Source organism: Camelus dromedarius, chromosome 1 (genome assembly GCF_036321535.1).
Source record: "Camelus dromedarius isolate mCamDro1 chromosome 1, mCamDro1.pat, whole genome shotgun sequence".
In the NCBI taxonomy this organism is placed as follows: domain Eukaryota; kingdom Metazoa; phylum Chordata; class Mammalia; order Artiodactyla; family Camelidae; genus Camelus; species Camelus dromedarius.
In genome coordinates this window covers 88,853,875-88,871,176 of record NC_087436.1, presented here as the reverse complement: position 1 = coordinate 88,871,176, position 17,302 = coordinate 88,853,875, and the positions used below count along the sequence as shown (strand labels likewise).

General features: G+C 39.8%; 1 protein-coding gene and 1 non-coding gene across 4 annotated transcripts in view; both read right to left on the bottom strand.

Moving 5' to 3' along the window:
* CORIN (corin, serine peptidase) overlaps positions 1-17,302 on the bottom strand; it is a 221,645-nt gene that overhangs the window by 46,183 nt on the left and 158,160 nt on the right. For all 3 annotated transcript variants that reach the window (XM_031435080.2, XM_064486930.1, XM_064486928.1), the window contains 6 exons: positions 16,172-16,403; positions 12,964-13,109; positions 11,816-11,923; positions 4,452-4,565; positions 2,538-2,648; positions 1,191-1,320 (listed from right to left, as the gene is read on the bottom strand). In XM_031435080.2, coding sequence (XP_031290940.2) covers positions 1,191-1,320; positions 2,538-2,648; positions 4,452-4,565; positions 11,816-11,923; positions 12,964-13,109; positions 16,172-16,403 — 841 coding nt within the window. The remainder of the gene's footprint in view (positions 1-1,190; positions 1,321-2,537; positions 2,649-4,451; positions 4,566-11,815; positions 11,924-12,963; positions 13,110-16,171; positions 16,404-17,302) is intronic.
* On the bottom strand, positions 12,549-12,737 carry LOC116149094 (U2 spliceosomal RNA). Its single transcript, XR_004132705.2, has one exon. It is a non-coding gene; the product is annotated as a U2 spliceosomal RNA (small nuclear RNA).

The following is a 17,302-nucleotide window of genomic DNA, read 5'->3' as shown; positions in this document are numbered from 1 at the left end:
TCTTCCTCAGAACTCTCAATGGAGTTATCTATCACGTAATCAGGTTTTCATATTAAGAAATAACCTTGTGTCTTCATGAGAGGAAAATAAAGCTCACTCAAAAGGCTTTTAATTTATTTCTGATCACTGTCACACTCCCTTTCATTTGGACACAATAAGGATGTTGTGAAAACGAAATGTAATTTAATGGATCTTAGCAAATATAATTTTCCATTCTGGAAAATCCTGAAGTGCTTTTATTATATTACCAGTTACTCAATTTTCCAAAGATGTGGGACTTTACGTGGGAAAAATCATGGGCTGAAGATGCTGGTATTTACATAACTTTTTAAACTGGGATAACAAAAATGTGTTGCCAATTGCTATTCTGTAATTGGATGGCTCAATATTATAAAATTGTTTCCAGTTTACTCAGTAGAATCCTGGGAAATGACATTTACTCAATTTTTTTTGTGCTAGAATTTTATAACCCCTTGATCTTTTATGTCTATCATTTCTATGTTTCTCCCAAATCTCACACACATCATTGGTGAAAGAAAAATATATATACCTATGTGTGTACACACACACACACACACACTCTCACATATATACTCTAAGACCTTTCAGTTATTGCTTTCCAGCCCTGGAAAAGAAAACCCCACAAGTATCTACCTTTCAAAGTATTGATTTCAGTGTGTTCGTATCAAAGCGAGAGTGAGTGTCTTTTCATTCTATGAAGAAGCAAAATGGTGAACAATTTCCTCATTTACATTTCCTGCATTACATAGGATAAATTGAAAAACCAGCAACTTCAAGTTCTACTTCTCAACTTATTAAAAAATGTATGTTGCTTAAAAAGGAATTTTCAATAGCCTCCTGAGGGGAAATCACAAGATTTTTCCCATCCAGTTTCCTCAGAAGAAACCATCTTAATGCTTTTATAAATAAAAGCATTTCATTTCAGAAGTACTTAAAATACAATTACTTCATTTACTTTCAGAGGCTTTATCAAAGTAGGGTTTCAACCCACACTCTTCAGAGCAGGTGTCTGTAATTTAATACAGTCCTCTCACCTGATTCATTTCCCGTGCTTTGGAGGGCTCGATTTGAGAGCACTAACTCACTCTGCATTCATAAGGAAGATATTATTGCCAAGTTCTGTGAAGCCCTCTGAGAAATCCATCAGTGCTACAAACTACTGACCTTACCCTAAACCCATCTGCTTGCAGGCCAGCTGACTCAATGTCTCCTGCCAGCCATCTGCACACACGTGGTGTTCGACTGCAGATCTGTGAGCAGTCAGGAGTGAAGAGGAGTTCACGTTTGCAGAGAGGGTCACTGAGGGGGGAAAAAAAAAGGAAACCCTAATTTAAAACATTTCTTCTCATGAAACCAAATGACAACTTTACATGCCTTTGCTTTAATTGCAAGCATGCATTTTTATTTCTTTTAGCTAAGAACCATTTGGTGAATTCTCACCCTGTGCAAATCACTGATCTCCATGTGATGGGGGACTGAAAAATGAATCTGATGTGTTCTCTGCCCTACAAGAACCATAGGCTCCAGTGAAAGAGATAGGCAGTTCTTAACTTTATACGTTAGAAGACAGCCAGAGGTAGGTCCCATTCCCATGAGTTTACCCAATAATTTGCATACTTAGAAGGAGCTAGCTGTAACTTCATTCAAATCATTTCCTTTCAAGAAAGCCTATGAGAAGGCAAGTGTGTGAGTGATGTTAATTTAGGATTCATTTGGCATATATACTAATTTCTATTTTATAAAAGAGAATCCTCTGTGCTTCATCCACCACAGATTATTTGTGGAAACAATGCACAGTTAATAACAACACACACCGTAAGCAAGATTTGGCCAGATGATGCAAAGGACTGAAATGAGAGCCAGGTGAATGGCAGGAGTGATGAGGGTGGGACAACAGAATAAATCAAACTCAAGGTTATAAACTGCAACATTGGGATAAAGGTGGGAGATGCATTTAAGTCCTGTCCATGTAAGGGAGTAGACAGTCTCATCTGGATCTGGAGCAAGAATATAGGAAGGATGGAAGGGTCCCTTTAATATTCTGTTCCAGGAGGTGTCAGTGATCTAAGAAAGGCCGACTACTGATAATTGTTGAAGCTGGGGGATGACAGAGTTTTAAAAATTATATTCATATGAAAAGCTATTGTATGTGTATGTATGACTGAAACATTATGCTGTACACCAGAAACTGACACATCATAACTGACAATACTTCAATAAAAAATAAGTTAAAAAAATAAAGATATAATTCTGCTTAAAAAAATGTATATGGTCATAACAATTTGAACCCAAATGTTTTTACATATAATATAAGCATTTCAAATAGAGAAGTAACTTGGGGGGAAGTGTTCTGTGAGTTGGAAATAACACGCATGAATCACCACTGTCGGCTTCTATAATAGTAAAGCAACATAGATGAACTTGGTTAGTAAGGTCCGTGAAGCCATTTAGGATTCACTCAGCTTAAATGGCTGACAGGCATTAGAGCAGAGAGCAGATGGCAGAAACAAGCTCACCACAGTCCCATTCGTCAGAACTGTCTACACAGTCGGCTTCACCATCACACCACCGGTCACGTGACACACACTCGTGGTTGGCACATTCCAGCTCATCGTCTTGGCAAAATGCTGGCAGGGGAACAAGAAGTGAGGGGACAGAAACATTTTAGCAATGAATGTGATTATCACTAACAGGCACATCATTGTTTGCCAGCAGGAGCATGGGAGGAAGAAAGGATGTGGTTATGAGGCCTCCAAACAGGTGGCAAGACAGACAGAAGACAGAATCAGTAAAACCTCATTTCAGAGATGTCAGTCCACACAAACAGCAAGAGTTTAAACAGACTACTATCTCCAAGGGACTAGGTTCTCTAGGTCTAACCGTAGGATTGAGATGGTGGTACCCAGAACAGCAGAAATACCAGAGGTTAGAACACAAGGCTCAAATCTGAAGTGGTGTGAGCAGAGAACTGGGTATGAGCAGACTGAAGTCACACCCTAGGGTGAAAACCAGCTCTGTCCACATTTATGGATAATTTTATTTCCTTAAATCTCTACTATGATATGACTCTCTGAGTCACACACTAATTCTCGGGTTTTAAAAACTATAGTGAAACTCCTTGATTGCCTATGTAGCATCTCTTCTCTTTCTTCCTCCTTTTTCAAGGGAACCTGATTTTATTCAGGCTCCTACACCATCCCCTGCTCTGGGGGGAAGATCCTGGTTAGTTTAAGGTGAAGATGGCTTTTTTCTGACTACAATTTTTTTTTTTTTCTGAGTACAATTATAAGTCCAGGAGAAAACAGGTGATCCAAGGTCAGGGTCTTGGTCTACGGCTTCGTGGGTTGTGCTTTACAAGACAGCTCCTGCCCAAACCCTGCTGGTCAGGCCACATGTCCTGGCCTGGGACAGGGGTGGCCTGGCTAAAACGCCATCTTTTTCTAATTGGTTCTCCCTAAGGGCACTTCTTTTCCCTATTCAGTTGTTTAGGTGGTGTCTTTTGGAATCCACACAAACACTGCTGACTACTAGCTGGTACCTGGCTCAAAGCTGGCCAGTCAGAGTGATGTTCCAGAGATGAGGGTAAGGCTCTGACTCCTTCCCAGTGGATATGATCAGGGAAGCATGGCATCTCAGGTGCTCTTGGCAGCCATCTTTGGACCTGGTGGGAGCCAGCCAGAGATCAAGCCAACTCAAAGAATCACAGAAGAGGTGCTGAACTCCAGCATCCACCTCAAGAATCCATCCACACTTGACTTTTTATATGATGATATAAGGCATATGTAATACATAGGATAATAAAAGATAAATTTCTTCACTGTTTAAGTCAGTTTGAGTTGAGTTATTACTAGTAGGCAATGTATCTTAGGATTTTTTTTTCCTGATTCTAAAACTACTGGCCATTCATTTAGAAAATGTGGAAAACATAGAAAAGCATAAAAGCTTAGTAATTCCACCACCCAGGGCTTGTAATTGTAAACTTTTTATTATGCCCGTCTGATCTTTTTCTGTATGTGGGTACATGTACTTTCAAAACTCAGCACAATAGTACACATAAATTCTTCATATTTTGTTTTATTCATCTAATGATACATAATGAACCCAGAAGAAATTATTCTTCTGATTTGATTTTTAATGTTTGCGTTTTTTTCCACTTTATGGTTATATTTTTTTGTCCCTTATTTTTGGATATTTTGGGGGGGTTCTAATTTTGTCCCTGTTATAAATAATGCTGGAATAATATCATTATGCATATATTTTACACATTTGTCTTCTTGGTTTATATTTTTACAAGTGGCGTTTCCATCAAAAGATCTGAACATACACAAAGATTTGATACATAGTTCCAAATTTCAGGCTTATATTCAAAATGAGAGGTAATTCATGTTTAAAATAAAATGTCATGTTGACAGTTTCACCTAGGCACTTACAGCAGTTTTTTTCATCCATGTGATTAGGGCAGTCTGGGAACCCATCACAGATGACTGTGTGCTTCAAACATTGTTTATTGGATGGACATTCCCAAAGATCTCTCTCTTTACATCCTGGAGATAGAAGGAAAGGTTATTTGCAATAGATGTGAAGGTGAAAATGACAGTGGCTTTGATCAAGCAACGTGAAAAAAAAAAAAAAACAATAAAAAGGAATGCTTTCTTTTTTCTTAATGAGTTTTGATTCCCGTACACCATGGAAAATGTAATTTTGAAAGTAGAAATGCTCAGTAATCTCCATTCTGCATTATAAATAGTACAGCTCTCCTAGGAGAAGATCAAAAGTGACATATGGGAAACAGGAAAAAAATGAAAAAGCGACCATACATTAACGTTCATCTTTAGCTGTTCCTTTTGCTTTCTGAGCCAATTTGCCAACACATAAGACTCATCTATAAAATGATGAGCTATGCTTTTAAGCAAATATGCCAAAACCTAGTGATCTAAATGCATATTATCTTAAAATGTAATTTCAATCAACAAATGGCGAGGCCATCTGTGTATTTAGCAAAAGAGGCTCCTCCTGTGCCAAATATCTACAAAACTAGTTGAAGAGGAAGGTAGAAAAGCCATTACTTTAGTGATGTAGTCAGAGATCTAGGGTTAGAAACTTTATCAATTAATATGAAAAATGAACATCATTTGCACAAGATCGAGACAACCCACTTGAACTGTAATTTGCCTATGAAAGAGCAAGCACTTGCAAGGAACTTAATAAATGTAATTTGAGTCACATGCAGCACATTTATACGCTCACTAAAACATGCCAAGGGTCTGATGTGTTCTTGTCACTCTCACTGGATCCATGACCCTCACAAGGCTGTGAGGGGCGTGAAGAGACCACAACCTTCATCTCTGAGCATCCCTGCTCTCCCCACCCCTCCTGGCCCATCCCCACTCCAGAACAGCAGCGAGCCCTCAGCACAAGTGAACTTTAAATGGAGCTTCATTTCATATAAGGAACAAAAACTCTCTCAGTCCCAGGAAAAGGTAATTTCATTTAAGGCAAATGAAATGCCAAGCAGTGATCGAATAAGAAGGTTCTTTAAAGATGCTGTTTCTCATCTGACCTAGTACAAATAGCTCAGAGACATGTCATAGATGATTAACTCAAATTTCTTGGAGTCCCTTATAAGAAAAAAATCTGCTTAAAAAAAATTCTCATTGAAAAGTTATCAAAATAAGTCACCCAAAGAGAAATTTTTACAATGAGCTAAAATTAAAATATTTCATCACTCAGAAATGTAGGACAGTGGTAGAGGATCTGACTGCAGAACTATAGGAAATAAACTGTGAGAGCCCTTCACTAGCTGTCCGTCTGGAGTGGTCTTAGGCCCAGGGACATCTATGCTGGGAACTCATGGGGATTATTATTTGGAGTTTTCAGCTAACAGAGGGTACAGACATCATCTGGAATGTTGTGACAATGAAAATCTCATCACAAGCCATACCACTTGCTAGTAGACGATGAGAGAAAACAGCATGAGTCTTTGTGCCTATTCTCAAAGCACCATTCCTAGGAGTGTGGAGGAGAACTTGGACATATGGAATGAGCTGATAAAAGACCATAAAAGTCAGCCTCCTGGGACATAAGGCCTGCATCCCCATGGATGGTAATAAGAAGAGATAACATTTATTATCCACTATAAATCCACGTTCTAGATACTAGTTTAAATTCTTACAATAACACTACAATGTCAGAATTACAATCACCATTTTATAAGTGAAGAAACTGAGATTTAGAGAAAGTAAATAAATTGCTCTAAATCCAGCCTTATAGAGAGAGATCCAGTTGGGAGTTGGAAGCCAGGTGCAAGTCTTTGGTTGCAATCCTCTGTAAAATGAGAATACACAGTATGCACAAGGGGTGAGAGTGGGGGAAACACAGCTTTTGAGTCAGACATCTGGATTTGAACCCTAGCACCAATCTCATTGGCTGTGTGACCTTGGATAAGTTACTTAATTTCGCTGAACCTCAGTTTCCACATCTCTAAAATAGTAAAAATGATGCCTGCTACCAAGGGTTGCTACAAAGATTAAATGTGTACTCTCTAGGTGGTAATTTCCCTTCTATATCTTTTCTTTTCTAATAAGTTTCTGTGGCCTATTGCCTTCTTTGTGGAGCTATGATGGGCATAAACGAAGCATGACAAGGTCAGTGTTAGTCACATGGGAGTATTACGATTTTGTGAAGCAATCACTCTCTCTTTAAAGTGACACTGTTGGTGTAATTACGCTTTAAATGTATGCTTTACAAGGGAAAGCATAGAATACTATTAAAAATTAAAACAGGTTTGGAGAGGATGAGATATTTAATGCAGTTGTAGGTTCTGAAACCAAATAACTATTGATGTCAGAATAACAGCCACAGAGAAAATGGCCATGCCTACTCCTGGAGGCCACGGTGTGGGGACAAAGTGACCACCTTGTCCCGGTTTGCTCAGAACTTTGCAGATTTGAGCACTAAACATCCTTCCTTTCAAGAAAGCCCCCTCAGTACCAGGCAAACTGGAACGGTTCATCACCCCAAGGGCACTAAGCATTCTGCTGGGGTCTTCACTTCCTCTGTCTCTTGTTTTCACAAACACCCCGTGAAGCAGGCTTCCCTGCCAGAGGCAGATCTCACCTGAACCAGGGCACCTTTTCTCTCTATCCAAAAAGTTGTCATTATAGGTGAAGACAGCAAAACACCTTGAAGCAGATGCTTCTTGGAGTGTAAGAAGCTCTCAGTTATGCCAGTCTAGGGTAAGTAGGCTTGCTCATTAGGGCTGCAAATTTGAGCTACATAAAATTAAAAATATTATCAGGGAAGGGCTGGTCCCCAGAGGAAGGGAGCAAGACAAATCTGAGTCCTGGAGCCGGCAGAGGCTGCAACAGTCTGGATCGAGCCATCTCTGGCCAGCACCTGCCCCGGTGGCCGTGAATGTGACCTTAGAGTGGAACACAGGAGCTGTAGCAGGGAGGTTCAGGCCTGGCAGGTGTGAAGTCCCCTCCAGAGCTTGTGACCCTGGGCCGTGGAGCCCAAATCTCAAAGAACAGCCACAGTGCCTGCGGCAGCAGCCCTAACAAAAGACCTGCCTCCGCACCTGACTCTGGGCCCACCTGCCAGGAGCAGCAACACCAGCACAAGTCATGGAGCTCCCATCTTAGACCAGAAAGCCTCAGTGGACACCCCCCCACACAATTCCTAAGTCACCATCCCCTTTTAGGGGTGCCTCCCTCACATCATTCTCTTTAACCTGTGCTGGCCCTGTACTCTGTGGAGAGGCAGAATGAAGACATGGAGAAGGCTTTAAATCGCAGGGTGGGGCCACCCTCAGGGACTCTTGTCTTGAACATGACACCAAAACCAGCGCTGCCTCTGGGACAAGGCGCCTCCCTGCTGCCCGTGTGGCTGTGTGGATCGCGGACTTCGCCCAGCCTGTGCTGGGGATATGACATGCCAGCCCGCTCTCCACTGCCATAAATAAGACCTTGGTCTGTCAGAGACAATCCCAAGTTAGACAGGACTCCTTCCCTCAAGGGAAGTCCCTGGGGTGACCTTGGAGGGGGCTTGCTCCCTGGATTTCCTAGTATTATGGCTGGAGGGCTTTTGGTTATTGCCTTCCGAGGACTGAAGAAGGCATGTTATAAGCATTCCAAGATGTGGGGGATGAAGTAGGTTTCTCTCAGTTTTACAGGGGAGAAAACTGAGGCCCAGAGAAGTTAAGTGGCCAAAAGTCACACAGCCTCTAAGCGCTGAGTCGGGATATGAATCCAAGCCTAGGTTTGGCAGAGCACACTCTGCCATTCCAGGCTGCCTGCCCAAGACGCCAAGTGAGAGAGCAAAGAGCTAACCAAGTGGCAAAATATTTAAAGGGCAGGGTTTCTCTGAACAAGGAAGAATTAAATATGATCAGAGATCAATCCTAAGATTCATCCCAAAAGCACACGTGTGGGTTTGTGACACAATGACCCTCTTCCAGTCACAGAGCAGGAAGTCAATCTCTTCCACAAGCAAAGAGACAAAGAGACATAAAGGCATGGAGACTGGCTATCTGGAGTGTTCAAAAGTTCCAACTAAATCCTTTGTGCACAAATACTATTAAGGAATCCAAACAGATAGAAAAAAGTCTTTTGGAATGCTTTTCAAGTGTTCCAAATCAAGCTGTAAAACCCACAGATAGGAGAGCCAGAGGTTTTAAACACATCCTTAAGGGGCTTTGACTCCAAGAAAAGGTTCAAGTTATAATTAAAGATTTTATTACATTTGCACCCAAGAGGAGATCAAAGATGGAGGATGAAAGGGTTTGGGATCATTTGAAGATAAACAGAAAGGCCCTTTATGACACTCAGGCATTTGTACTGTGTCAGTCTTTCTCTGGATGCTGTATGCCCTTTTCTACAGGCTGGTGATCGACTGGTACTGGTGATGCTGTAATTATGCAGTGAGGGATTTTATTCCTACAGGAGACACAAAGAAACTGAGTTATATTCTCATGTAACCACCCCACTGAGAGGACTTGCTGCTCACATCCCAGCCCAGGAATCATCCGGCTCCTGCTGGTCACTCACCCACTGGTGGACACAGATCTAGCCAAAGCTCACCTCAGCCTCCCAAACTCAAATCTACAGCATGAAGGCAAAGTTCAGAAATACAATCCCTCCGGTATTTTCTTTAGCTTTCATTTCTTTAAGTCCTTCTTGTTCATTTCTCTGTCCAGATCTTCACCTTTTTCTCCACTGCTTAGATATTAATGCTTGGAAAAGGTTAGATTGAAAATAAACTCCTTTCATCAAGTTGCTGGATTTACAGCCAGCTCCAAGTATATAGCATATATTCAATTAATGACAAACTATCCACTTTCGAGACAAGGAAGTGCTTCTGTACTGAAACCGTGCTGACTCTGCAAGTCACTCCCACCGTTTCGTTTTCTCTCCATGAAGCAACTCTGGAATGATGTGTTCACATTCACATAATTCTTCCAAACGTGATGTGTTCACATTCACATAATTCTTCCAAACACTTGCTGAAAATGTTTCTAATAATGACAATATTTTCAACTGTTGTTTACATTAACAATTACACAGTCAATGCAACTTCAGCAACAAAAATACACCCCAAGAGCAGGAGACACTTCAGAACAACGTTACTCACTGCTAAATGATTAATGCACAGATTTAAAACGTGTATTTATAAATGGTGTGCTTTGACTACCATGTTTTCCTGCTGCAGAAGTGTCAAAGAAACACAGAGCAAATTTCCAACACATCAATTATTCTATTATTCTAACTAAATTAGTCTAACTAATTATTCTAACAAAATTAAAGAAGTACTATTTTAAGGGTAACACTCAATAATGTTGTAAAAATATTCTGGAGAAGCTGCAGATGAGTGAAAGTGAATAGTTAATTATCTCATTTTTCAGTAAAGTCCAAGCATTTAAGTGCCTTCCACTCCACAATGGACAAAACAAATCAGGAAAACATGAAGCTTGGACTGAAGGCCAGCTTTGCAGGAGCTGGTGTCTGCATTACCGGACAGCATGCCTACACATGCCCAGGGAAACTGAGATACACACTAAGCAAGTAGGGGAAATGGGAATTGGGTCATTTCCCAATAGCCCTCCGTCAGGCCTTCCACGACATGACTTCCTTATTTGATTTCAAGTGTCCTGTTCTGCCAGAGCCTGGGACACGCCCATTTGAAACTGTGCACATGCCCCAAAGGTGATTATACACAAAATGTCTATTATCAGTCACTTTGGAAAAGTTAATGAGAGTTTTCTCATAAATTAATACTGTTGGGGCAATTAATGCTTCAGATTTATTACTGACTTTTAACCTTCCTTAACCAGAGCTCTCAATGGCGTCATCCATATTCTGAGTGTTTGATGAATATTAGACCATTTATTCTATTGGTCTGCTGTGCCTTTAATTGTGATAGTCGAGTCCCAACAGAAACTCATTACTTAATTAGAAACCTGACATTTTCGGATCATTTGTACCCTACAGTGCTTTAAATTTCTTTTTTGCAAAATTAGAACTCAGACCATTTAATCTTCATATAGCTCTTTTTGAAACTAAGTTTTCACATTGCTCAAATAGGTCTAGCCACCTCAACAGAGTAACATGTAACCCCTCTGAACAATCTAAGATAATTTTAAGTTGCATCTCAGAATACCAAAGCTATGATTTAGTGAAGAAATCCAATAGATTCTCAATAAATCACCCGTATAAGGGATATTCAATGAGTTTTGATTTGTTTCTTTATGTGAAAACCACAAACAAGCAAACAGTGATAGCTTCTCAAAACACTGCATATTCCTCCCTAATGAAATTACCCCGGTCAGTGCACCATCATTCTGACGGCTCTAATTTTCCAGAAGATACACTTGTCTGTATTTATAGTCACTGATAGGATTTCAGCTGATTGCTTGTGACATTCTGTCTAGACCAGAAGGGCAATGGCTACTGTAGAAAATTTCATTTTGGGGAGCCAGGCAATACTTCATACCTCAAAGGCCAAAAGAATAAAATGATTTCAAAAGATGCATTGCCTTATGTGCTTTCAGTGGCAAAAAAAAAAAATGTCCTTTTTTTTTAAGCAGAACACGCTAAATAATTGTAACCAAACTATTTTTTGGCTTGCTCTTCAGTCACTTTGCTTCACTCCAAAACATCGTGCAGTAAAGAGCACTGTCTGTTTTCTATTCCCTGACACACTTTGAAGTTAGAAGTACAAAGGCTTGTAGGGAAATAAGATGGGAATTAGCTCCACTGAAATCACCACTTCTTGCCTTCCCACTGGTGATCTTGAAGCTCAAAGGCAGAAACGTCAGGGAGAGTTTTATCCTTTTCTGACAGAGACAAGATCAGAGAGGACGTGAAAATAAACCCCAATTGAATTTGAACTTTGGCACCTGAACTCTGTCTTTGTGTATCCATATGCCTATTTAATAACAAGGGAATTATATGCAAAGACATTATTATACTGACCTTCAAACAGATGACAACTGCTTTATAATCTCCTAGTGAAAATAACCCCTTAGACTTGTGAAGAGCTTCTTTTACTAAGGGTTTGCCTATATGTCATCAAGATTATAAACAGAAGATAATTTAGGGAAAAGCAATAGAATTAACAGGAAGAACACTTTTAAATGCATGCCTTGCCATTTGATAATTTAAGAAGTAAATGCCTTAGCATTCAATCCTACTCACTATTTACAACTATCAGGGAATATCTGATATATTTTATCACAGCCCTTTGTCCTAAAACCAGTTATTATTGTACGTTCCAGAAAAGTGCCATCTCACATACATACCACAGTTTTCTTCATCACTGTCATCATCACAGTCAGCCTGGCCATCACATCTTCTGGAAGCCAGCACACACCGTCCTGAGCCACACTTAAAGTGACTAGGTGAGCATTCTGTTATAAACAGTGGGCCATATTACTGTCAACAGACAAAAACCCCAGACCAGCTAATTTATCCATTTGCAAGTGGGATGATATGGAGACATTATCACTGAAGACAAGGACGGTCCTCGCAAAACTGAAACAGCCAAAGTGAACTTGACTTTCTTCTGTCTGCTTAACAGCTTCTTTGCCCTTCATCCTTGGAATCATCTCTCCAGATCAGCTGTTTTGTGTCTTTATGCTTGCCAGCAATTAACTCTTTTTCTGAATGGACAACCTAACAATTGTTGGAGCCTGAAATGGCCCATAAAGTCAGTGCTTCTAACTACTCAGCTGCCTTTCCTTCAATGTGTCAAATTGCTTCCTTTCCTAATCTTTCTACCTGGTGGGCAGGTCCTTGATTCCATTTCTCCACCTGATCATCCTACATTGCCAAAGTCACTGAATGCTTTGCACTTGAAGGAATCAAGGCTTGATCTTCACCATTACCTTCAGAACCCTTAATGTAACAGCAGCATCCATAGCTAATGGGCCCTGGGAGTTAACTGTGTTTAAAATAAATACCTGGAATAGTAAAGTCATCTCTACAGTTTACTTTTTACTTATTTATTTTTTTGGTAACAGCTTTATTTCCCTGAAGGGGTGCACCATTCCTGCGAGTGCTGTACTACCAGGTCGCTGCATGGAGTGGACGGGGCAAGCTCCTATTCCAACTCCCTGCTCCAGAAATCCATGTAACATGTTGTCCTCAGATAGAGACATATCAGATATGAAACTGTAAGAGCAGATACTACACATGATCTTAGCCAAAAGGCCGAGAAGTGACTGCAATTTACTTTCAAAATGAAGGCAATGTCTAACAGATCTAACATGTCTAACATCAGCTTCTTCAATGTAATGAAGTTTATAGATTCACCACCTAGGTAGCCTTTCTATTGGTAACTAAATAAAAACAACAACAGAGAAACTTCTAAAGGCAGCCGATATATTCATCCATGTTAGATATCCTAGATATCCGCCCCGCCCCCCCGCAATTAACTTAAAAAATTAACCTTCCACATCTTCGTCAGGCATGAGGCAGGTTTGATTGTCTGAATTTTCCTCTGGAAATTGATTGCAATCTGTGTCTTCCGGCCACTGGAGGCCCACGATCCCAAGAACAGACTCACAGCGTTCTTTGGAATGCTCACACAGAGTTCTAAAAGAGCAAGAAAGACAAAACATTACAAGTAGAAATAGCTACACCTGAGACATATGTTAGGCATCCATGTAGGGTTGTAATTCTGTGTGGGTCGGTGTGTATATGTGATGTGTGTATGCTGGGTGTGTGTACCAATATGTACATGGATGCATATGTACATCATAGACACTTAGGAAACCAAAATGAGTTACATCACTACAAAGGGGATACATCCCAGAAACATCCTTCCTCCAACAGAGGCTCCATTACAGAAACGGAAATAGAGCTGCTCCCAGGACACAGGTTCCCCCCTCCAGATTACCTTTCTTGTTTTCTTTTCTGTCCTTCAGGCAGACACATTCTCCAGTGTTTTTATTTCAATCACTTTGGACAGTCTGCCGACAAGAGTTGCGAATTCTACACAACACCCTCAACCTCAGCTTCCTGGGCCCCATCATATGAGCCATTGCATGTGCCAACCTGGCTTAACTAAGACATTACTTCAGCTTACAACCAGCATTGTTGAAAAACTTGGTACTTCTTTCAAACCCATCCATGTTGAGCTCAAGTTGGTAAAAATAGAGCCTGTGGGGTTTTGTTAAAGAAAAAATACGCTAAGCATTGTATCAGGTGCTTTCAGGTGTGTTATCTTGTTGGTACCCAGAATATTTTAAAATTGAGGGTATTAGCATGTCTCAAAGAAGATGCCTTTACTTCCTATGGGGGAAAAAACCCCATAATTTGACCTCAATAGTTAACCAAGAAAGTAGTTAAAAATTTTAAGTAGATGCAATCAAAGTAAGTTTCTAGTTAAATTTCTTATTTCCTTTTAAATACATTCTCATTTCTTCAAAGTCCCAAACTTTAAACTATTAAGTTAATTTTAACAAGGTAAGGAATGGTTATCAATTGAATGGAGATGTTTCAGAGAAAGCCCCATCTAGATTTAAGTCTGTCTAGAGTTAAGTTAAGACAGAGCATAACTTGACACTGGTTTAGCCTAGGAATTTGGGGCAAAGACGAAGCCATGGTGTTCCCCTATTAGGTTTGCAAAAATAGGAAGTTTGATAGTGTTCAATAATTCTGTTGGACTGAATCGTTTTGTTGCAGATTTATTTTTTAAATATATATAACTCAATTGCTGATATTTTAAATTAATCAGAAGATACCTAATTTAAATGGAAGACCATATAGTGCTGACTCTACCACTTTTTTTTTTCCTTATAAGATGGAAATACAATATGCAGCATTACAATGCCATGGGACTTATTCTTATCATAACCTGTGTGGTGCTCAGCCACAGGGACCACGGTCCAAACGGCAGGGGCCTCTCTCCAAAGGTTATTTTGAGGATGAGAACCACCCTGAAGTATTTCGCACGTTGTAAGGGCTCAATCGTGTTAGAGTTTTCCAACTCATAACATAAAAACTGAACTTTAAGATCCACAAACAAGCACGACAAAAGCAACTATGTACTACTCCAGGAACATATTGGTCTATTATTCTTGCCATAGTACAAAAACTTTTTCTTATAAACAAATATCAAAATGTAAAGTTCATCTTGATAGTCACTGAAAATGAAAGATGTATGTGTCAACCTAAGAAGCAAACATCCAGACGATGTTCACCAAAATGTTGACTGAGTAACATGTCAGGACCAGTCTCACCGTAGGCATTTTAATATGAAACTTAAGTCCTAAAATTATCAGTCTTATGTGGATGTAAATTTGTTCCAGAGAACACCGCATTAGGGAAGTTTTTCTATACATTTGAAAAGAAAGTCAAATACAAGACTGTGTTAAGTACTATCAAAAGTAATTATTCACTATCATCCACCTTGCTCAGCGAAAGTGGAATAAGATTTATAAATAACTTGTTAACATAAAATCGGTAGATGCTTTATTAGTGATACTTTAAGAAGCATTTAACAGCAATTTCCAGAATTATGTTCGCACTAGCCAACATGAAGTTTGACTCTCTCCATTTGTATAATTTGTCCCATTCCCCAAGTCATTTTGAAATTTTATTGTTTCCTGTCCCAACTCTACAGATGCCCCTGCCTCGTCGTCCATTTGCTATTTGGTGTATAATTTATTATTTTCCTGTCTGTCCACTCTAGTGATATTATTGCTCGCTCTTAAAGCTCAGAGTGACTTCTGATCCCAACACATGGTTTCCATAGTTCCCACTCACATTTAGGCAGGCACATCTGATTTTTCACCCCATGATGGAAAGCAGCCCTGAGAAGAAGGGCCCCCACCCTGCACACAGGCACGTCCCCTGACTACAACCCCTCCCTGCGGCACAGAAGAGGGACCACACCGCCACAGGCAGTTAGCTGTGCTCCTGTCCTATCCCTGGAGCTCCGTTCAGTGTGGGCTTACTATCAGTCAGAAGCACTTTACATTGATGTACATTCATTGAGTCTCACAACCACCCAACTCAACAGCCATCACTATCCGGATCTTACAGGTAAGGGAACTGAGGCTGGAAGAATCGAGGAACCTGTCTCAGGCTACAAGCAGCTGCAGGAGAGCCAGGACTTGAATCAAGAGGTGGACTTCAGAGTAATACTCTTAACCCGCAGGACATCCCTCATATCCTAAGTCCAAGCCACACTCTTGACATGCTGTCCTGTATTTCATCCAAGCAGGTAGAAAAACAGCAATGTCCATCCCCTGCCCAACCTGTGAGGCTCCTTCGGACCACTCTCTGTGCAGCGTCTCCTGATTTTTGATGCCATCAGAAGGCAGCATTTGAAACACATCCCCATTGCTGGAGAAAGAGACACACCATCTTCTCCTGACTCACATTTTAAAAAACACTTCTTGATCCACCAAAATGAAATGTGTGATTTTACTTGACTAAAGGCCATGAACCATTACGAAAGGCAGTTCGTGATTCTCTCTCAGATATTCATGGTAGAATTCCTACTTCTTTGTCTTTTAAATACATGATTTGTTAAACACAGAGCTCGTTAGCAAAATACGTATTTTGTCAAAACTCAGACTAAGTCTTCATTCCCTTGGTTCTCCCTGAGGGAAAATGAGGATGCTTGGGGGGAGACCCCAATGTACTACCTGCAAGGGGGGATACGCTGGCTTGTATTCACGTCACACTTTGGTACCAAGATGGTGCAAGCGAAGAACATGAGGTATTTGTAACAGTTGGTCTGAACAAGTGCAGGGAAGAGAGAGGACTCCCAGCTGATGGATGCTTCCTTTTGTGTCCTGTGGCCAAGGTAATTTGGATAACTTGTATGGTTGTAGGGCAAATTCATGCAGAGTTCCAACGTAATTGTCTCACACTGACCTAACAAAAAACACACATACAGATATACATATTACATAATTGTTTAATTTCACATGTAAGACAATTTCTTAAAAGCTTACAAAATTAAAGTCTATCTTACCCTCTTTCTTTAAAGTAGCTAAGATAAGAATGAACTATATTCAATACCTTGCAATAGCTTACAATGAAAAAGAATAAGAAAAGAAATATATTTATGTATAATTGAATCACTATGTTGTACCCCACAAACTAACAAAACATTAAACTGACTATACCTCAATTAAAAAATAATAAAATAAAATAAACTGGACCTCACTAAAATTAAGAACATCACCAGTATATATACACAATGGACTACTACTCAGCCATAAAAAAGAATGAAATCTTGCCATTTATAACAACATGGATGGACTTTGAGGGAATTACACTAAGCAAAATAAGACAGATGGAGAAAGACAAATATTGTATGATTTTACTCATATGTGGAATCAAATAAAAAGAAAATCAAAAAAAAACAAAACAAAACAGAAACAAACTCATAGATACAGAAAACAGATTAGTGGTTACCAGAGGGGAAGCTGGTAGGGGATTAAGGAGTTGGCTAAATGAGTGAAGGGGACTAATTATATGGTAACAGATGTGAATTAGACTTTTGGTGGTGATCACTCTGTAGTGTTTACAGATAATCAAATTATAATGTTGTGTACCTGAAAGTTAGGTAATGTAATATATCAATTATACTTCAATTTAAGAAATTTAAGAACATCTGTTTACCTAAAAGAAAAAAAAGAAGAAGAGAGTGAAAAGTATATGTACATATAATCTAGAAAATGTAAAGAACCCTTATACATTAAAAAGGCAAATAAAAATAATATAGTCATGGAAGTGATATTCATTAAAAAAATCAATGAGCTTGGCTA